The following is a 23,915-nucleotide window of genomic DNA, read 5'->3' as shown; positions in this document are numbered from 1 at the left end:
AAAGTATGAGACTTCTAACTAATTGAAACGATATTATATTTATATTATATCCTACTTTTCGTTATTGTTGATAACATTATTCTTTACAAAATATAAAATAGTGCAAGATAAAATGAATATTCTGTTATCCAAAAATCGTTCTATTCAAATAAACATGTCTTTAATCATCACACTTGATTCACATTTGAGCTATTTAATATACCTAATGCTAAAATTAATCTGTTATCTGGCAAAAATATAGAATTCCTTTCAACAAGATAGATATCACTTCGCATGTTTCGTGTGGTATTAATGTGGAAACTTCCTGTTGTTAATCCCTGACATTAATACATTACATTGTCAACCTTTGAGATATCTTAAGAAAAACTATGATGGAACGTAGTATAACGATAAATAAAGTTTACACGGAATGTTTCAACTGCAATGTCTTGATAATTGCGGAAAGAGATATATTTACACGAGATCGTTATGTTTACCTCCATTTTGCTTCCTATTCCATAGATTAAAAGATCTTAAATCTGAAGTTGTGCGTTAATCCAATAGAAAAATTTTCATAAATCTTTCCTCTATTTGCGGCGCTGAATAAAAAAATAATACAAGTACGCTTAAAAAAAAAAATGTATAAAATATAACAAAACGATACATAATATTTATAAGATATAATTCTTTTTTATAAGATGAGATATAATTCTAATTTATAAGATAAGATTCTGTTACGGATTTTCCAAATTCGATATTTTAACATTGTTGTTACAATATTTTACTGTATTTTAAGATATATTCCTTATATTTTAGGATTAGTATTCAAGCATTTATAATTATAGAAATTTCTCTATTAGAAATAAATACTTTGTCACTTGTTCCATTTTTCTAAAAATTTACTTACAAGAAGAAAGAGAGAAAATTACGGTGAATTTTGGAAATAAAATCTCTTGTTAGCGTACTCATTCAAGAAGATACGATTCGAGATATCAATTTCCTTTACAACATAGATAACGAGAAGATAGACAAGAAGAAGGATTCATTATATTCGTTCTTGTTAATTCACAGTCAATTAAACCAATCATAAAACTCTCAACATATGTAGAGTCTTGTGTAAAATCTTAAACCATCTGTATTACTGAGCTTATAATGCTGACTAAATATATACTCCTTAAGAATTGCTGTTATAAGAGAAGCGATATTTGCTAATTTAAGATATTTGCTTCACGGTATTGGTCGTTAATGGTTTCTGCCCTCTGCAAATAAATGTTACCGTCGAGATAGTAAAAGGAAATTCTTGTAAATTATTTATTATCTTCAATTAATCAATATTCTTTTAGGATTATTTGAATAAGCAAATAATTCTCCTTCATAAGCAGATAATTATTTCATTGCTCCAATATCAAGTGAAACGATTGTTTGTTTTACTTGGTATTTTAGATTCGATTAAATGTTTCCTAAAATAGTCTCTCGAATAGTTTCTCATTCTATTGTAGTATATCAACATTGCTTGCATCAGGAATACAGATTTTCTCACAGTGAATACGCCTATCAGGTCAAACACGTAATGCGGAGGTAATTTAAAACCATTCACAGAGCAAATACTATTACGTTATAGAACGCAACTGTATTATTTACGACTGAAATATATATTAAATACGACATTAGGAAATCAAATAATTGGTTATCTTATTTGAGATAGTTATCTGAAATAGAAGACTCTTTGAAAACAATTAATTTAGCTTTAACACGAAACAAAATTGTTTTTCCTATGTATTATTGTTACACTCCTCCGGTGTACTCATGCTCACACACTAACAAATTACAAATATACGCGTATACAACAGCAATAGAAAATTCCAGCGACTGCTGATAATTATATCGGAATCCGCACGATTCTTTTTAGTTTGTTAAAAAAATGTAATTAATTGTACTCGACAATTAAGAACATTTAATAAAGGGGATAAAAAAAAGTATGTTATTATTTGCATGTTAAGGAGGATGATTCGACTATCCAAATAGTATTACGGTTTTTTTTTCTTGCATATTGCATGGACTATTGTTGTATTATTAGACTTATACTATATATATTACATTCCAAAAAAAATTGAAATATACGAATGATGAAATAAATACTTATTTACTTGCTGATATTATTATTTGTAAAATAATAACAGATAATTGTTATCGATAATATACTAATAAATAACAAAGCAACAGATAATTTGCTTCTGCAAGTTGATATTTTTTACCCTCGCTTCAAATATTCCGATACGTAAACTACTGAAACCATACAAGCATTAACATAAATATATGAATTCCAATCTCTTGCTTTGAAATCAATCAGAAACTAGGAAGTAATGGATCGTGGATTACCTGTATCGAATCAATTCGTATCTATTTAGACACACGTGCGTTGACGGGACGCGATTCAACGTCACGCAACTACAGTCGTCGTCCAGAGAACGAATTCTATTGTGCCCCTATTGTAAAAGCGGCCTATTATTTTTGTCCGATTATACACCGACACAGTCTAAATCGTGACTACTTGACCCACGAGTTAGGGCAGCCTCGCAATTCATCGTGACAGATTTATCGCCTTCACTGCTACAAGAAGGCCGGCCAATCAACGCCGAGATCCTGGCTCTAATTGATTAGCAACAAATTACGTGTGGGGCGACGATATATATTTACGCGTGGGCTACTCGGCCGAGAAAATATTTACTACTCTTACTTCACCGTTCTACGCTTCCCTGCAAGCCTGCAAACTTCTTTGGCGTTTCCTCTTTCATCTTTCACGATGACATGTTTCCAGTAGAATACTCCTTTACGTGGTAGGGCAAATAAACGGGATCGTTGCGTGTAAAGGAGATTTTACGAGATATTTTTATAAGCGAAATTCCGTGGTTCAAATAAAAGAAATTCCTAGCTGAATTAGTAATTTTAAAAACTAATATTTTAAATTACGATCTTTCTGTAGAATTAAATTCTTTGATTTCTTATGCAACTATATATTATTAGAAATATGTCACACGTTTAAGAAATTTTTATTCAGATCTTAGGTTTAAGTTACATTAAATTTGAATGATATATTTGACTAAAAAAATGTGGAATATCAGTGAAAGGTGATTCGATTTTAAGTAAATCGTAGCAATTTTTAACAGACACCGATTTTTGGTGAAACTTTCAAAAGCGCAATTATTTGATTTCGTACGTGTAAAATCGATTGGATTTACGTTGAAATTAATGATTGGTTTTCGGATATAATTTTTCACGAACACAGCAATTTGTTAGAATAAAAATAAAATTAATTAGCAGGGGGAAGAACATCGTGAAATATGGTTTGAGAGTAGAGATTTTATTGAACGCAAGTTTGCATAGGGCATTCTTGAAAACGGCGGAGGTGGAGGAGATTTATGAGGGACGCCTCAAGGGATTGTTACGAGGATTTTAAAGTAAAGGTATTGTTTAAATTTTGCAACTGTTGACAGTCACGACTAGCAAAGATATAATGCACAGCGTGTCTAGAAAATATTTTAGAAAGTTGCATGCTAACATTATTTTTACGGTTCGATGGGAATAGATGAAGCAACAGAGAATTCATGAGACATAAATCAATTACATCTTCAATGAAAGGTTGGAATACTTCGCTACAAATAGATTGTGCCTTATAGATTCCATTAAACTGATACGGCTGTAAATGTATATAAATATATTAAAAGGAAACCGATGGATTTTTTTCCTTTTTGCGATATATCTTTATTTTGTGTGATGAAAATTATCAAATTGTAAATAAAAAAACTATTACAAACTTTAGTTTTCACGTATTACAAAAAATATGATTTTCTGATCTCCAGACTTCCAATTGTATTTGGAGATGTAAAAATTTAAAAGTTAAAAAATTTAGAAATAAATCTGATTAGTTAATCTAACTTAAATATTTCCGCAGAATTTTTTGATAACGTATCTAGATCTTTTACTACGATTTCGTTAGGAACTTTTAATTAAGATCAATTTTTATATAAGTTGATGAACTTTATATTCGCCTCTCACAATACAAGATATCAACTGTCGACAGATTATTATCTCAATAATAACTAGAATCATTAAACCCCAAAGAATTTATATTTTTATAACGTGATAAATGAAGTTCATAAAGTAATGTAATACTTATGATCTTATCGATGTTTATATAACACTTAATACTTTCTTATCACTCTTAACAATCTTGAAGGATTAAGGAACTGATAAAACATATAAGAAATTGCGAAGTGATAGCGAGAAATACTAAAAAAAGAATGGCATGAATGGAATGTGCTTAATAAAAGTAGGATTCGTATGAATTATTCAATGATTCACTGCTCCACTCCACAGTTATTAATTTTCTTCCCAAGATTTATTAAATATTTAATAATTATAAGATATATCCAACTATAAATTGTCCACAAAAGATATCAGGAAAAATTACAATAAATTGTCACCGATCAATTTCTATTCTTCAGCTGTAGTTATCAGTTTCACAATCCCAAAACGCCATATTTTAAGTATAATTGTAGGCTATAGCTATAGATTGTCCCTAAAAAAAAGGTTCACTTAAATAAAAGCATAAACTTTCAATGATCCATTATTATTTTTCTACCATGGTTATGAATTTTATTTCGAAAATTTCATATTATAGTCGTAAGATACATTCAGCTATAGATTATCCATAAACAAATCTTAACAAAGATCGTAAACTTTCACATATCACGTTATACGATTTAACATTTAATTCGTTCAGTAACCCAACCTCGTATCGAAGTATCAATTTCCCCTTCCTTGTGAATAGTAGACGCGCAAAGAAAAAAATTCACGGTGAAAATATTGGTATTGTTCGTTGAATCGTGCTGTCCATGCAGTTATTTAATCGGCCGTTGATCGAAAACTAATTGCACGACATACCGATAAACTGCAACTTAGGTTATCGCACCACGACCACGCCATTATTTTTTCACCTCGAGAAACATTCCATCGACGATGCATCACCGATCCGACCGAGTCAACAACCTTTCTTTTATCTCCTTATGTTCCGATTGTTCGCCATTAGTCGTTCACCAGTTATCTGCCTAAACCAAGTACAGAGAATCGTTCATTTTTCTTTTTTCGCTTCTGCTAATCTTAATTCACGTCTGTTCGCTTCAAACGGGTATTTCGTGATCTTGTAGAAGTCATTTCACGAGATTGTTTTGCGCCTATCACGACGAAATTATTACTTGGATAAAAATTATTTTTTATTTCGACGTCATGAGAAACGAAAGATCCGAGTTTCGGTCGGTCGCGTGATATTTTTAAAATCGAAAATCTACGAGTTCGCGTTTGCTCGTTCTTCGAACTTATAGCTCTTGTAAAAAATTATTTCATCAAATCGATTTGCTGTAAAAAGCACTTTCATACGCAATTTTCTATTTCGATATCGTAGAAAATAGAAGATCTGGATTTTAACTAGCGATTGATGTTTGCATTATATTTTCAGAATTTGTGACCATTCATTACGATCGTTAAATAGTAACTGAAGTTGCACGTTTTAAACATTCGATGTTATTATATAGAAATGTTGATCAATCGTTTGAAATCGTTTTGAACGTTTCGTTGAAATCCATAAAAGAATAAATCAACGAGTACAAATGGATATTTATTTATTGTTCTTGAAAAATTTCGATCTTTAATTGCTTGTCAAGATATCCTTATTCACGATCATATTATCTGATAATCAATTTAGAACGCGATTGCATAGAGAAATCTCCTTCGATCGCACACGACTTTCGTTTGATGTATATTCAATATTCAAGCAGCGATGCGTATGGAATTGAAGAAAAGCGCCAATTGTAGATGAATATCCTGCTTGAAAAGGCAATAATTTCTACTTGGCGTTATATCAGATAAGAGTTGTCACGAGTTAAGTCCTACGTTTCTACATACGACGTAAAACGTCTATCACTTTAAAGATATTACAGCTTATAGCATATCTCTAAGATTATTGGATGATTTGGGATTTTCTACACTTTCACAAAAGTTCTATTACTTTATCATTCGATGATCAAAACAAACAGAAAAATGTTATCGAAATGCGTAATATTTAACACTGTCGCATTTTGTCGGTCATTTTGGGCAATTTTCACTTAGACGTTCAATAGCGTCTTTTGTTGTTAGAAGATTTGTTAGTATTGGAGGAAGAATTGTTTCTAATGTGCATGATTTTGTATTTTAATTTTGCGTTAACATTTTTTGGGAAGTATTATGTTACAAATCTTTTAGCTCTCTGAAACGAGAAAGAAATTGGATTATCAAAAATCGGCAGGGGACCACAGCGACGTTAAATTTCTCCAAATAATGTACGATCACAAAGTTTCCACTTTTCCACTAACTTTCTGCGTTTCTGAAAGCTGTTAAACGCGATATTAAATGTCAAAGGCGCAGTTGATAAAATTGAGGCATCTTACACGGGAAGTTAAGGAACTCAAAAATTCAGAGAAACAGAAAAGAATTTATGAATTTTTGCGTGCAAGCGATTCATCTGTAACGTAAATTTGTATTTTCTTTGATGTCACAGGGATGAAGTCGTTCCTCGAAGAAAATGAAGAATTTTCTGTCTTGTAAGATATTTCGAGAATCATAAAGGGTATTGAAAAAAAGTAGTAAAGAAAGTTGCGTCTTATTTGAAAATAACTATCGAAAGATCGATTGATGCTTTTCAAATTATCCCTACGGTTAATTGTAAAAATTAAACTATTGGAACTCGTAAGTTTATACGAATATTCTATTCTACCCATAAACTTCTGTAAAAGTACTCCTTTCACATAAAAATATAATTAATTTCTATATTACATTGAGAAAATGATTAATATCGAATATAACATACTATTGAACATAGTATCTAACATATTATTATTGTAAAACAGAAATGCTACTAAGAAAAAAAAAGGAAAGGAATGACCAACAATAATATAATAAATACATTTATTCGTTTTTCATCAGATGCAATTTAAGATAATTGAATACAAAATAAGGTTTATAACATGCTATTGAACATAGTATCTAACATATTATTATTGTAAAACAGAAATGCTACTAAGAAAAAAAAAGGAAAGGAATGACCAACACTAATATAATAAATATATTTATTCGTTTTTTCATCAGATACAACTTAAGATAATTGAATACAAGATAAGGTATCTGATAGAGTAATATTTTTACCGAATGTTTTACCTGGAATGAGATGAGTCACGGGGTTGCATTTCTTATTTGATTGAGGTGAGAAGGAAATGGCGAAGAAAAAAGTTGAATGATGTAGCGACATTCATCTTCCCATGACTTTGCTATAATGTATCTACAACGTGGTTCGTTTTTCCAACGTTTCTTATACAGGAACGTTACAGCAACATGCTCAAAGATTAAATGTTTAATGAGACGTCTATCTCGTTTAATGATTATGGGATACACAAATTTTTACAAATTGTGTCTTTTTATTTTGCATTTTTATCAAGACGAGATTAATCACTGATATTAAGAGATTTTTTTTTTTTATAAGTTTGAAATAATTAAAATGCCATAGAACCTATACTATCCTTTATTTTTCTGCATACGATTTAAAATATTCAGTCGTTATCATGTAACAGTCTGTAATATAACTTTTCTTAGAATATAAAGCTGCATCTCCATTGAAGCAACGTACAACTGCAAACGATTAAACCACCGCTAATTATACCAATTTCTACGCCCTTAAACGACATCGTCGAATATCTGTATCGCTTCACGGTATTTAACGATATTAAAGTTTAAGATAATTATAAAATTCGTATCTTTCATTGGCAAAAATCAATCAGTTTCTCGTTGAATCTACTTACATCAATAGAGCTTCATGCGTATAATAATTCCGTACATAAAGTGTTATTGAACTGTCGGTACATCGCTATTTATTACAGGAAGACAAACTTTGTGTTTTTCTCTGTGATCAAACTAAACATACAGCTCGTTTCAATTACGTGACTTATACTGCGTATGCCACACTGCAAGGAATATGATGAGTCAATTCACCAACAAGAAACGATTTCTTCGGCAATTTATTACGTGTTGAAAAAGTGATGCTTATGAATATTTCATTTTCCTGTACAAGAAGCCTACTTTGGAATTTATCGACAATAAATAACTGACACATTCTGCTCTTATTAAACTCGTTTTTATACTTTTTTCTTTCTTCTTTTCTTTCTTTTTTTTTTTTTTTTTACCGTGAAAACAAGATCGAAGGAAAGAAGATAACGATTTACCGGTGCATTTGAATATTCATCGACACATCTTGAAAATATAATGAGAGGGCTCGATGGTGGCAAGAGTCGATTCGTTGCCAAGAATAAATAAAGTTGCGATTTATATTTAGCCAAGATGGAAATTGTGACGCTGTCTGCGTTTCGAAAGATCGTTTTATATTCAAGGAACGGATGGAGATCGTAAAAATCAATTAGGTAAGACGCGACAGAACACCAATAAAGACCTGGTTGGGTGGTAGCATCGAGTTACGTTCGATATTTCATGATATTATAAAATACGATAGCAACTTCACCCTTCGTGTTTCTTTTTTTAATGAAGTTCATGCTTCACCATCTTAACGCTACTTAATCGGATCTTTTGTTTAATTACATCAATATTATTAAGTTGTAGGAGATGAAGTTCTCTATTTCAAAAGTTAAATATAAACTTCAGTCTTCTTCGTCTTTCGCAGATGTAAAAGTTGTATTGTAAATTATCTTTGATTTATCTAAATATCTGAACTTCGATACTTTTTTATGACATTCTTTTATGTACTAAATAATCTTTTCGTGCGCATTAAATAATCTAAATTTTTATTTCATCGTCACGATCTAATGAAGAATCGTAGAAGGTTCAACATTTAAATACTTTCAATGATAAGAACCCTTCATAAATACATGTTACGAAAAAGGCGATTACATTCGATTAATTTTTACAACGCGGCAATTTAGTATATAAAATTATTAAATAATCTGACGGACTACATGTCTGTGCTGACGGATATCTCTACAAGAAAATTATTTCAGGTCTTATCCTACAGTGAACAATTATTCTTAAATGTACAAAATAAAGTTAATCTTGATGCTCGATATCGCATATTTCTTAGAAAGATAATTTACAAAATTATAGGAATAATTTACGTTATTTTTTTAGTAATTTACAAAAAAAAAAGAATACATCTTTCTATGAACTTTAATTTCTACAGAGGTCGAGATAACAGAAGAATTTCATGAAATTCTATTCAACGCGTTAAGGATATCGCGTTAAGGATAGCCGAAACACAAAAAATAGGAAGCGTAATTGAGCTGACGTTTAATTTGCAGAACTCTTTCATCGGATAAAATTTCATAGGATAAAAGCGAGATGACATTTTATCGGCCATAATATATCTCTGGATCTCCTTTGGCAATGAATGCGAAACGGATACGTATATACACCGGCACGTGCATTCTAAAATGCGCTCCACTACCGCGCCGGTACAAACTTGATTCAACATAGAGCGAGCGTGAAAGGTATTTGTATGCAACCATTGAGAAACCCTGAATTTTTTTAATAGTACAGACCAGCCTTATTTGTAGGTTACGTCTACGTGGTAACAAATGCTTGTTTAAAACACATAGCAATCGATCTTGCTTCCTGAAGCAGAATGTGATATGGTAATTTCCCTATTTTAAGTTCTCGTTAAAAATATTTAAATCTTTTCTTGCACATGAATATAAAAATGGGAGGTTTAATAGCCTATGTACTATTTTTAGACATACTTAAAGCAATTTGTAATTTCCCGATCTTTTTCTGTTGAGAAAAATTCTCTGTCACGTAATTATTATTCTACCTTTGTATAAAATTTTAAATATTGCATAGCAAAAGGTAGCGAAATTTATTTACCGTAGAAATTATAAGTTAATTTTGTAATATTCGATACTATATAAATATTTTATAACATTTACAATTATATTACAATTATATAGAGAATTAATATTACAGTTCTATCGATTCTAATTCCAATTATTCCATATTTATTCTATATAACAATTATAATGGCATTTTAAATTTCTATATTGTCATATATAAACAATATTAAATACATCGAGAATTTAAGAAATCAATACGACGAATCGACGATTATTTCCCTGAATATCAAGAATACCGTCTCTGAGATAACGGAGAAGATAACGAATCTGCGATTATTTTCGCGAAAAGCTCGATTGTTGTAGTACGATAAATTGCAAGCAAAGGAAACGCAAAGGTTCATTGAAATCCGTTACGAATGCATAGATTATCTCAATGGATGATCGCTCAGAGCTGTAATTATCTGGATGAATAGAAAAACAAATAGTTGGCAATAACTTTTACAGATTGAAATGCTTTCGTCGATAGATACAACGCATTCGATCAACTCCGCACGTGTATACCGATATCAAAGGAGATAAGGAATCCAAACTATTTCTATAAATAGAAAGATAAATACGAAAGCAACGTTTCTGCAAAATTTAGATGTTGATTTAGACGTTGTTAGGAAACTTGAAATAAGAGAATACGGAAGTGCAAATGCTATCAGTCTAGCACAGTGACACGAATAAGCATGGAATACCTTTCGAATACTAGAGAAGATAACAAGTCTTGGATTACTTTCACAGATACGGTGATAGATTTTTGCAAATGCAGATATAACCGTAAATCGACGAACTCTGAACAGATAAAACGGACAGAAGTGCGACGCGGATGCTGCATCACACCAGCGAATACCAAGAATACCGTTTCTAAGACAGCAAACAGTCGGCGATTATTTTTACAAATGTGAATGCAAACAGCCAATAATCTCTTTCACAAACGTGACTATTCAGTGCCAATGAATTCGAGGATGCCGCGAGTTCTCTATTAACGTCTCGTATTATACGCGGATAAACGGCAAACGTATCGTTAAATCAGAGAGATAAGAGAACAACTAATTTTAGAATATTTTCAGAATTATAGGGACAATACTGGTTTAAATTCAACGTGTACATAATTCTGTTGAAGAAAACGGACACATTCTGTCGCCATGTTCTATTACCATAGTACTAAATGCCAAGCGCGCCATTTCCAAGACAGCAAACAGTTCGCGATTATTTTTATTAAAACGAAGACGGACAATCACAGCCAACGACTATCTTTGCTATATATAACGATACACGTTAACACTAGTTAAACACAAATTTTCTCCAACTTACCAAGTTTTTCAAACTTAGCCAAAGGATCAATAGATAAGTCGTAGACCATATATAGTATAAATATGAGCATGCCATTTCCAAGAAGGCGAACGTTTAACGATTATTTCGCTATTAAAATATAAACGTAAAAAGAAAAGAATTTATTCCAAAGTACTGCTCGCTTTATAAATTTCTCCAACTTACCGACTTCTTCCAAACTTAAGCAAAAGGTTCGATCAAAAAATCGCAGACCATACACGATGTAAGCGTAAGCGTGCCATTTCCGAGAAGACAAATATTGCACGATTATTTCAACAAATGTAAAGACAAATAGTCTCTCGATGATTATTTTTACGGATCCGAGTGGTATAAGTCGACGAATGTCAAACAGGGACGAGAGGCGGAAGCGCAACGTGTTCCATCGGCGTTGCACGCCGCCACGCCAATGAATGCCGGGCGTGCTGTTTCTAAGACAGCAGAGAAAGTCGGTGACAAGTTCTGCCACTGGTTATTTTTAAACCTTCGCACGGGATAAGATGGTTGCAACACCGAGTACTGATCGACGAATTAATCAAGCCTAACCTAAGCTCGTCGTTCATTTCGTTGACTCGTTCAAACCTCCATTAAGGTGAGATGATATCGTGCAAACATCAAACTCGCACGTTTAAATGTAGATACATCGTCGTTCAAAAGTATCCAGGCACTTGCTACATTTTGATGCAAAATATATTTTAATTATGAAATTACCGATACGTATACTAACATAGCGTATATTACAGAAATTGACGTCTAATCTTTGATTCTAATTTTTTTCTAATCTTTGACATCTAATTGATTTCACGTCTAATCTTGTCCGGATATACTTCCGCTATTCGTTTAAATGGCAATATTATTCAAAATTGTTAATATATTCCCTCTGTTGTTTCATAATTCTTCTATTTTCGTTTGTTCCAATGTATTCAAAGAAAGAATATTATTCGAACGGTTAAGAATGGTACTTTAGGAATTTTCTTTTAAGTATTCTTCAGAGATTCTCCTACTTGTCAAGTTTTTCGATGATCAATTTTTCAATGATGATGAAAAATTTTGTTTTTTTAATTTTTTTCTTTTAATTTTTCCATCGAGACAACGGTCTACAGTGAGATCCGTTATAACGTACCGCACGCGTACCGAGCGAAAATTCAAAGTCGATTTTCTCGAAAGCAAAGCCTCAAACGAAAAATTTTTATTCTATATTTTCGGCTTCTTTTTTCGCGTAGAATCGCCTCCTTTCCGCTTGTACCACCAGTTACCAACCACCCTGTATAACAGAATATTGCAATGCGGTTAAATTGATTTTTGCCAGCCGGTATGCGATAACAAAGCCGTTTGTAATTGTCAAACTAGAAGTATTTCTATTCTTTTACTTCTGAATTATAAAACAATTTAACTATAAAATAACTTAATTTTAAACTAAAGAATTTAAATAGTAAATATATTATTGCTACGTTTACTGCTAACGTACGGCACGCGTACCGAGCGACAATTCAAAGACGATTTTCTCGAAAGCAAAGCCTCAAACGAAAAATTTTTATTCTATATTTTCGGCTTCTTTTTTCGCGTAGAATCGCCTCCTTTCCGCTTGTACCACCAGTTACCAACCACCCTGTATAACAGAATATTGCAATGCGGTTAAATTGATTTTTGCCAGCCGGTATGCGATAACAAAGCCGTTTGTAATTGTCAAACTAGAAGTATTTCTATTCTTTTACTTCTGAATTATAAAACAATTTAACTATAAAATAACTTAATTTTAAACTAAAGAATTTAAATAGTAAATATATTATTGCTACGTTTACTGCAATAAGTACTTTAGCATTATAATCTGCTGATTCTATAAACAAGTAGTGACTGCTTTTTCTAATTATCAATTTGTCATTAATACTTTGATACAATGTTTGTTATTCCTATATTTTAATGCAATATCTTAATGTTTATTGCTATCTCAGATAGACCAAAGTGCCCGGATATTTATAAGCGATAGCTTATGCTTCTCCGTTGTATCGACATAAATCTGTATCGTCTGACATGTATAAGAAATTCTACCTTTACCTTTCAATAAACGTTCAACGTTCGCCTCGCGCTAATCCTTTGTTGTTCGACTGACGTTTTCTTTCTTATCTGCTTGATGTTAACCATTCGCGATATCAAAGTTCACCCCATGGAATCTGCGACCGAGTAAGTAGAACTATGATTCAAACTTGTTAACAGGTAACTTGTTGGGCGAATTTACGACTTGGCAGACGTCTATCTGTATGAACCTGATCGATAAGTGCTAGACGTAAAAGGGAAGAGAAAGTTCAGACGATTTGAATGTGCCAAGCTACAACAATGCCCACGATAAATGGAGAATATTGTTCGAGTATTAGCGTGCCTTTGTGGCCGAGTTATTGAGACGTTAGAAGGAAGTACTTTATAAAATTGGACTGTTTAATCCGAGGAGCGAGAGTGAGGTGTTAAATCCGTTAAGTAGTCTTGATCTTGATCTTTCTGCGACTGTAACAGTGCCAATTATTCGTTTTACGGACAATCAACGATATTCTCTAAGGTTCGAAATTTCGATGATGGGAAGAGAAGCTAAATTTTCGATCAAACTGAGATCCAAGATGCAACCAAATTTAACCAAGATGAAACCGAACATTTAACGTTTGAAAAAATCGCGCTGGTTTTCTCTATAGTTATGATAATCGTATGTTCTTTATCGTAAAAGACAGTTATTTTATTCCGCCGAATCTATTTTAAATATACACTTAGGATTTATTCCAACGCGATGATTCACGCTATACTGGAAGCTTAGGTCCAGTCAAGTAATACATTGTATCGTAAAACAAAGAGAAATATAAAAAATATCAAGAACCTTTATGTCCACGAGAATTTGAGTGAAAAACTTGCTTCTCCGAACAAGCTTTCCGAGCAGTCGAATAAACTGTAATTACGATGCTCGTTTCTACAATTAATCGTCACAGAAGTCACCTAAACACGAGTACACAGAATTATAAATAATCATCCCATCGCTTCTCCGTTAACTACCACTTTATAACTATATACCTATATCCAGATCATTGAAACATTTACATATGCCATATCCTACAATTTCGCTGTGCCGCGTCTGTCATTCATGAGAACCTGCGGCTGAGTTAATAAAACGCAATCGAGCTCGTCCCCTTCATTTGCATCTCATTCGAGGCAACCTGTTTCGCGCTGCAAATTGTAAAACTGACGAAAAAATGCCGAGGAAATATCGCCAACGAACACCGAACCCGTCCGCTAATAATTGCCAGAGGAACTGAAAAGGAGGCAGGAGAAGAAAATTCTACCGTGGCACGCATTCTTACGCGTATTACCGTTTCAATAATAAACAGGTATCGGTTTCCGAGCGTTCGTAGACGATTACACGAGTTGCTAGTCGTCTCACGCGAGATCCTCTATAACGAGGATTAATATCCTTCTCTATTTAGCCGGAGACTTACGAGTCGCAGATGTAATCGTCCTGGACTGGTGGAGAAAGAACGGCGATGAGAAAATTTATTCGTGCGGACGATTAAATAAATCTTTCGTGCCACCAACAAATCTTAACGGAGTAATCGCGGCAGATATCGTTAGATTAATGGCAAATGATCCTGCGACCTGTGACACTGGATCCAGCGAGTCGACTGCCGAAAAAAAACGATAGAGTAGGAATATACAGAAGTCTCGAATCGTTTTGCTTGCGATTTAGATGAATAGCTTACCGATATGTGCATCTGTTTCGTGGCTCTTTCGTTGATTGAAATTTTATTAGAAAGATAGAGAGATTTCGAGCGATGAGAAAAATTACGAATGATTGAAATTTGATATTTTGAAGAGACTTTCAGTGGATGTTTGGAAAATTGATCTATGACTATGGAGAAAATTCCTTCAACTTCGTCATACAATCCTCTGAATTGCTATCGTATTATGCTTCGATGTTACAACTTTGAGCAATTTCGTTAGTAAATATTCATTTAAGAGGAAACGAACATTTGTTACAGTAATTCGTTGCATTTAATCGATAATAACCGTATGATATCTAGAAAATAAGATTTATCAGTGTACTGAGAGCTTCTAGGAATTCTGTTAACAATAATTAATTTAACAGAAAAGATCTCTCTATAAGTTTGGTTAAGCAATGACTTCTGAGAAGTCTAATCATCGATCAACTTTATCACTGAAAAGAAAAAACATATGTATAAGAGCTCTGTAAAAGTCCTTTCTTCAGGAATCGATTTGCATACAGAAATTACTCGACGACGTATCGAAATACACTGACAAGCCGCACACGAACAACGAGATAGTAAAAGTCATACGCAAGAAAGAACGATATGGATCTGTATGCACTACAATTCAGCAAAGAAGCAAGCGCGCTGTAACGCTTATCGTTTATTCGAAACAACTAATTTACATACATACTTGATACGTGCACGAGTTACTGCGAAACACGAGGATCAACAACGATTTACGCGCGAACGAAAATTTATTATCAAAACCAGTTCATCGTGCTACAAAATTACTCGTACGCTCTAAATTAAAGTCCAGATCGAATTTGCATAGCAAGACGTCGTAACGTATTAACCACGTAGAAAAATGGTATATCCGTCTGTCGAAGAGCAAACGATACTATTTGCTAAGATATGCGCACTCAATTTGCTACATGGATTTCAATTACTCACTTGTTCCGAACGGTTCGCTCGCTTAGTGACAGGTATTTAATGCGAGAAATTCAACGCGCGATGAACTAGCTTCATCTTTCACTGCGTTCTCGCGTTTATAGATTTTGTTGTTGCTAAAAATAACTCGGCAATAACGCGTGTAATTATCATATTAAATCGTAATTTAAAAGGAAGCTTGTTAATATCTTCGAACGTGAAGGATATTCATCTATAACAAACTTTTGCGAAGAAATAGAACGCTGTATTCAGGCAAATATGTTTCTAACTGGATATTAAATCGAGAAATTAATAAGACGGATTAGCGAAACTGGGCAATAGAAAAGACGTCGTTATTCGACAAAGCTATCCAATAAATGGATAGCTTTAAATGAAATCTACCATGGACAAAGAAAACATAATGCACAGATCGTTTAATTAATAACATTCTAATTCTATGAAAATACATTTCGAGCGACTTTATTACCGAATACTTAAAAACAGCGAGTATATAGAACCAACGTAAAAAGAACTTTTGTAAAAATTGTCGAAAATCTCCACCATCTATATTCACTTCTACGTATATGTATATCCCCATGATTTTCCTCGTTTCATCTTTTTCGCAAATAACGTTGGATACCATCGATAACTGGTAGCAATTTCAAGCGGAGTATTGATTAAGTGCAACAAGAGGAAAGCAGCGCCTCGAGCGTTCGAAATGACCGAAGAGAACATTGAAGAAAAGCCAATTAAAAAAATACCCAGGATTATATTATAGGTGCCGTTTCTTTAGAATTTTGTCAAACCTTATCGTGAGTCGAGTCAATTATCGTGGCCTTAAAGCCAATACGCGGCCGCGTAATTGCAAGTCTGGCTAGATGAAGTCCACTCGGAGGTGAGCAACCGGTCGCGGAAGGGGTTAATAATAAGAGTCAACCAGCATCTGCGTCTTATTACGAACGGGGAGACTGATGGAAGCGAAAGGAACGCGAGACGTGCCAGCATCAGGGTTGCAACGAGTCATTAATGCTTTCGGACAAAACACCTCTACGAACGTTGCAATTACTCGTGCGCGATTTATTATGTTCGGATACGCTGGAATAACGAAGCGTGCACGACGTTCGGACAGCCCACGTTTTGAGAACTTAATGATTTGCGATATGGGTTGCATTCGTGGTACTTAATTTAATAATCGTTGATTAACACACAACGAAGGTCGGATTAAAAATTGCAACGAATAAAATGAGTCGTATCGTGCAGAAAAAATATTTAGATATAATTTAAACCTGCTCTTCTCCTCGTTTTTTTATGGCGCTTCTTTTTCGGATTTTTGGGGAGGAGAGAAGGTACTTCACTTATAAAAATAATGGAATACCCGCAAAGTAGTAAAATTTATCGAATACCAAAACCTAGTATTTAAAAGGGTATCTATATGTTTGAATAATGTGTAAGGAGAACAATGACGTTGAAAAAATTGTCGAACTCGATAGATAGCAGGAAAATGTACGATGCGATACTTTCTTTTTTAAGTTAATCGCAATCGCTTCAGCTATTGTAATTATTATGGTTTTAGGTAATTTTTAATTATAGGTCGAGATTTACAATTTTTGTTCTAAAAATTTTGGTAGCTATAACGTTTGATTACAATTTTGTAAATTATCCGTTATAGAGGAAAAATTAATTCGAAATATTTAACTAGCAGCAGCTTTATTCTACGTGGTGTATGGCATGCGTGTCATCGTCGTACAAATTTACGTATATTAAAATCTCGTACATGGGCGAAATATTTCGTCACGCGGTATTTCATGCGATTTGTCGCTTTAATGAAACATTTCGTTTATCTTTTCATGAGAAGTCAAAACGTCTCGTTCAAAACGGAGTGAAAATCAGTTTGCTCGTTAACCATGTTAAATATAGAATTTCACAGCGATGTTTCGACGATCTTCTTTTTTATATTTTTATTGATGCACCTACATCATATACGTGTAAGCGTGTAATAATAATTCTGTTTGAATTGAAAATATAAAACTACCGAATTCGTCATCGTCGCAAAATTGTAACATCGCGTCGCTCTTCTACGTAAAAACCAAATATCTTTAATTTACACTTTACACGAAATAACGATCATAAATATTGGAAAATATACACGTGAGATATTTTATCTGTATCATTATATGGATGCAGATGTTAAAGGATTATGAATCTTGAATCACGTGCTATTACATTTTTATAGATTAATAAATATTTTTAATTAACGTTAATTACGTAATTATAAAGATCTTATCAATATAAATAATATTTGATGTATAAGGTTTGTAAATAATGCAAGTACGAAAATTTATAGAGCATAGAGTGAGTCATACGTGTACCGCCTTGTCTGGCGACAGACGATCCTTTTCTACTTGAGTTTAATTTCGGCTGACTTTTCATACTATTTCAATAAAACGTTCACGATATAATAATGATTAAATACAATATTTATAATAAATTATTTGTACTGTATATTGTTCGTTAAATTATAACGTTTATAACAAATAAATCAATATTTATTATTTATATTTAAATATACCTGAAATTTTCCTTCAAGTATTACGTGAAACCAAAATGTTTCGTACGAAATATAAGGATATTTTATGAGTACAGGAGACATAAAACATTGAAGTTTACACAAAACCGGATTTCGATCCGTCGTGCAAGTAGAAAGCATGCGAAAAGAAAACAAAAGAAATGTTATTTCAAGGTACGTAAATGATGGCACACGTAAGACTATGCGGTTTCCCATAGCGATACTTTCGTCATTTGAATCATTAACTAATATCAAAACATCACATATAAAGCTGACCTTAAAATTTGTATTAAAATTCACCTTATTTCTTCAAAGATAAAATATAATACATAAAGATACACGTATAAAGAAATTGAAAACTCGATAGCTCAATTAAGTCGACAATATAAATAACTTGCTCGTATAATTTCCGATACAGGATATGTCAAAGTTGCGTCAACATTTATTATTATTATTACAATTATAACATTATACACCTACATATTATATCGTCATGTATATTACGATATTATTATTACTACATAAATAATATTCACGCGATTTTAACATATCCGGTATCACCACGATCCCACCTCTCAAGTTCAACGAGACAATACGTTCCAATATGTTTGCGATCATTTTTCTCATATCGAGCATCAACGAGATCTATTGGAATATAGAATCTATAAATAGAACTACCTATATCTTACCGCACGTTTCAAAAATTAATCTCAATCTATTCTTGCATATGCGAATATGTTACAATCTGTACTATTATCGTATCGTTACATTCGCCGTTGAAAGAAAAATGCCCATCTCTATGGAGACAAATAACGAGGAAGTGGCAGGTGTGAATAAAACATATACGTTCTTTGGCGCAGGTTATCACGCAATAACGCACCGTCGCGACCGAGATCGCCGGGATTGTATTGCGTTTGCCAAGCCACGGGTAATTTTTACAAGGATATGGGTTAGATAATCGATGCGCTGTACTATCGACGTAACTATTAAAATATCGTATAGCACGGTAATCCGATCGTCTAAGCGAATCTGAAATAGAATTCGTCTCGTTCTAGCGATAGAAATGTTCGCGCTGGATATGACTCATATAAGAAAAATCTGGAAAAATTCTCCAATTGTTCGACGCGTGTACGTATTTACAAAACAACTATTCGTCACGAGGTATTTGTCCAATCGAACGAGACCGAAACTCTGACAACTCTGTTTCGATTATTAGACTCGCACCTTGACCTATTCTGGTTAATTAAAAATAACACAAGGCTGAGAACTCGGGAAGAGTTATACTTTATGTTTGCAATGCTCATCGTTTCGCACCTTACGCAACAGATAAAAATTGGCTCGCGTCTGTGTATCATACGAACAAATACAATGTCAAGTTCCCGTTGGCGAGACAACTTTCGACCGAATGTAGCGCACACTGACAGTTCTCTCACGTTCTTTCGTACAACGACACTGAACCCTATTTTTCTAAGTACAAATTCGATTCAAATCGGTGTAATCTTCTTTATTCATTGTTAAAGACCGCAAACAGAAACGACAAAATCTTCTAGGTTCGATAGATTCGTATCAAATGTGTGAAACATCTTCTAATAAATACGAACAGTGTATTATTCAGATGCAGATCGTATAATCTTTTATTAATTCTCAATGCTGTACTTACCGCTGGTAATCCAAACCCTAATGTTTGAAACAATCGTCAAGAACTTTTTAAAAAAAGTTTTCCATCGTGACTGAGAACCAAACGAATATTCGTGCTGGAATAGATTATTGGTTGTGAGTAAAGAGTGAATTGAAGAACGCAAGTGAAGATTTGGGATGGTGTCACGTAGAGCTTTAAAATGCACTGTGCCGCTTGGAAGTTTGATTGTTTGGGAGAAGAACGTGTACTGTGGTTACGAAGTTTTAGAAGTACAATATGATTCCAGGGAAAGCTATGGAGTTGTCGAGAGTCATGAAAGAATCATGAGAGAGCCGTTCAGAGTCAGAGTTGAAGGAATCCAAAGTCATTTTAAGTAAGCGTCGTTAAATTATTACAGCGTTATCACTATTTCGTTATTAACGAGCAATAATCTATCGCGATCAAAAATTGCTAGAATTGTACAAATAGTATTTTCAGTGCAAATCTTTCGCAAAATATCTCTTTCTTTGGTTGAAACATTTTTTTTTCTATACCAATGGCTGGTTCACCTAACTTTATTACCTGGAACATCTCGCTTGTTTTTGATAATATCGAAGAATATTTCAAGAACGAATTACCATCTTCATAGACGAATGCGTAGAGGACATTCTTAAACGAAATCGCATATTTTTTAATACGTTCGTCGATTCAGCTGGACTTTCTCCAGAAAAAAGTATTAACCTACTTATGTCGCAGAACTATATTAGTCTAGCAGATATTGTCCATTATCTGAAGAACGTCCAGTTGAATCGACTAATTGAACATTGGTGATGTTCGTACGTCTTCTACGCGTTCATTTACGAAAAAGCTAATCACGTCAAATTACGTTCCTCCCAAAACCATTCAACTTGAACCTGAAACAATTTTTAATATTATCGGAAATAAGCGAAATATTCCTAAAACTAGATGAACCAGTGTACGTAAAAATATGAATGTAAATAAACATTCACGGTCATATAATTTAAATATCTATTGGGTTGGTAACTAAGTGATTGCGGATTTTCTCATTAGGTGATATTGACAAAATGCGCAATCACTTAGTTGCCAAACCAATATTACTCAAGAGCTTTGAGAATCTTCTCAACGTCCGAAATTCGGTGCATGTCGAACGTACTTGGCATTTATCACGCCCCACATATCGGCGAAGCCTCGAAGAACGAATCTTAATTAACGCGTTAATTACTAAATAGATGCGATCGGTCAAACGTAACCAATGAAAAAGGCGCTTATTGGTAATCCCACTGCGATAACCTCGCGCAAGCAATCTCGTTTCTCTCTTTAAACGCTTCATCGCTAAATGAAGCGGAGAAAAGAGGAAAAAAATTGTGTGTGTTCGGCACAATGACACCAGCGGTTAAATCTCGCGTGATAGGTAGTAAGAGAGAGACAAATTTCGAGTATCGCTTGTTATAATCGTGTGGAAGATACAGAAAGCACGACTTACGAGTTCCAGATTGTAATACTCTTACGAAATGTAAGCAAAACGTCCCAACTTCCTTTTTAGCCCCTTCGAGAAATTATGCTTCATAATTCGCGGAATAAAATAAATTTGATGAAGTAATAAATTTATATGCGTCCCTTTCTGAGAAATGCTAATTTGTTAATTGTTAGAAAATCTTTCGCTTATTTAATAGCACAGCTTTCAAACTTTAAACTTTATGGTTTCATAAAGCTTAAACATAGGGGAAATGTAATCATTTACAAATCTTACCAATCTATCTCCAATTTTACGCAAAGACGTTATAAATAAAAACAGTCAGAGATCATTGTATCGGATAATAAAAGTTCAATAGATTTTACCCATTACCTGTAGTTTTTGGTGTGGTAATTGTCATTCAGCTTCGAATCGAATTAGGTGAGTTCGAATATATTGGGTTGGCAACTAAGTGATTGCGGATTTTGTCATTAGGTGGTATTGATAAAATCCGCAATCATTTAGTTGTCAACCCAATACATTTAATTATCGCGATTGTTGTAATTTGAGTTCATGCTTCGAAAAAAAGATTTCGATTCGTTAAATGAAGTATCGAAATTTTGCTCTTTATACGTCTAACATAGCACGTTTCAATTATAACATAATTTTCGTTATAATATGTGTATTGTTCTTTATCAATTATACGACAAATAAAATCATATAAAAAAACGTATAACATCATGTCAATAGTAATTTTTCTATCTCATCCATCACGAATGTTGTCAATTCTTTACATCATAGACAAAGTTCATTAAACGTTAAATTTTAACAATGTACAAATAAACATATACGACTTATATAGAAAAGATAATTGTTCGCGTGTATGTAAATTTAACAGTGTTTGTCTACGTATTAGTTAGTCATACAGTTCAATGCACGTTAAGGTTGAAAAATTGATAATAACACTCGACGTTTTTTCATCCAGATACACGCAATGATAACACGAGCGTAATGATAACGCAGATTAAATGTTACGGTAGCGTTCGTTTAACAGTGGTACTAAATAGATAAACCGTATCTCGATTTTTATCCGACAGCCACCGCGAAAGAACATGAAAATGAAATACTTGTTGAAATATGCAAAAATTTCAACGCTGGGGACTGCCGACACATTGATAAAAAAAACACAGGGGAGCAAGCTGATAAGCAGATAAAGCGAAAAATATTCTCCGCCACTTGTCTGCAGATCCAGAGGAAAGACTGAGTCCCTTAAAATTAAATTCATGTAACGCGAAGTGGCGAAATATTCCATCGAATATAATTCCTTAAGAAATCGAGAAATCCGCCCAAGGAGATTAACAGCTATATGCTACTTCGATTTTTTATTTCATAAAACCAAATTTCGAAATCAACGAAACATACGTCGGATCGAAAATCAACGATGAAAGTCAAGACTTGACATTTTTTAAGAATTGGAATTGAATATTATATAATAATATGTAGGTCAATTCTTGCTTTTCTTAAGTTCTTTTAGTTTCGTGATTAGTCGAATTATAATTTCATCTTCTGTCGCGATATATTTTCATAATTTGAAGAAACAACGTGAATTGTTCGTAATAACAAACGCAGAACACCGTTTCACGAAAAGTAACAATTGGCTTACGCCGTTACGATCCTTAGCTCTTCGTATGAAAATATCTTTCCGAATGTCATACGAAAACCTGTTCTTTCCTTTCGTCAGAGGTCCAACAATACACGTTCCATATATCACTATTCTACCAAATCCTAAAAACCTTGGAGACCCTGAACACCTCAAATTCTTATTCGTAATAATCTTTAAAAAAAAACCATCCCAAGAAATATTTGCTTTTACCTAAAATCTCCTCAACGAACCTAACCATTAAATATGTGCGTGAGATAGGCGACAAAGAATCAACAGCTAATCCGACAAACCAGCGTTCATCGCCCACAAAACAGGCTTGAAGAGAATATCAATTACCGAGAACGAGCAGCGAGATAATCCAGCAACGTGAAATAATGGTTGAAAGTAGATCAAACGAGAAGAAACACGAGGGGGTGTGTAGCAACAGGTATGTGGCAAGTGGTTAAAACGAGTCTAAGACGAAGCTCGCGCGAGCGCGAAACGAAGAGAAGAGAAGAGAGAAGAAGGTTCAGGGCAGCCAAGCCTTTGGAGGGTAATTTATTTAAACGACGGCCTATCTGCACGTCTATCGGGTTGCTAGTCTCGCGGTGGTTCGCTGATAAATCTCTTTCTCTCCGCTCGTGGTGTGTCGGTACTCTTTTTTCAGCCGGCTCGGCC

The 23,915-nt window shown here is 33.5% G+C and overlaps 1 protein-coding gene across 3 annotated transcripts in view; it reads right to left on the bottom strand.

Moving 5' to 3' along the window:
• LOC100750170 (glycogen-binding subunit 76A) overlaps window positions 1-23,915 on the bottom strand; it is an 84,291-nt gene that overhangs the window by 17,773 nt on the left and 42,603 nt on the right. Inside the window, exons 1-2 of one of the 3 annotated variants that reach the window (XM_024370697.2) lie at window positions 11,439-11,692; window positions 11,256-11,363 (exon numbers count right to left, since the gene is read on the bottom strand). The exons of the other annotated variants lie outside the window; for them this stretch is intronic. Coding sequence (XP_024226465.1) covers window positions 11,256-11,330 — 75 coding nt within the window. The 5' untranslated portion in view covers window positions 11,331-11,363; window positions 11,439-11,692. Of the gene's footprint in view, window positions 1-11,255; window positions 11,364-11,438; window positions 11,693-23,915 lie in introns of those variants that run through there. 3 annotated transcript variants of the gene reach the window in all.

The sequence above is a fragment of the Bombus impatiens genome, unplaced genomic scaffold (assembly GCF_000188095.3).
Source record: "Bombus impatiens unplaced genomic scaffold, BIMP_2.2 scf_0899, whole genome shotgun sequence".
Classification (NCBI taxonomy): Eukaryota; Metazoa; Arthropoda; class Insecta; order Hymenoptera; family Apidae; genus Bombus; species Bombus impatiens.
Note: the sequence above shows the minus strand (reverse complement) of the source record. Positions and strands in the feature narration are given on the sequence as shown.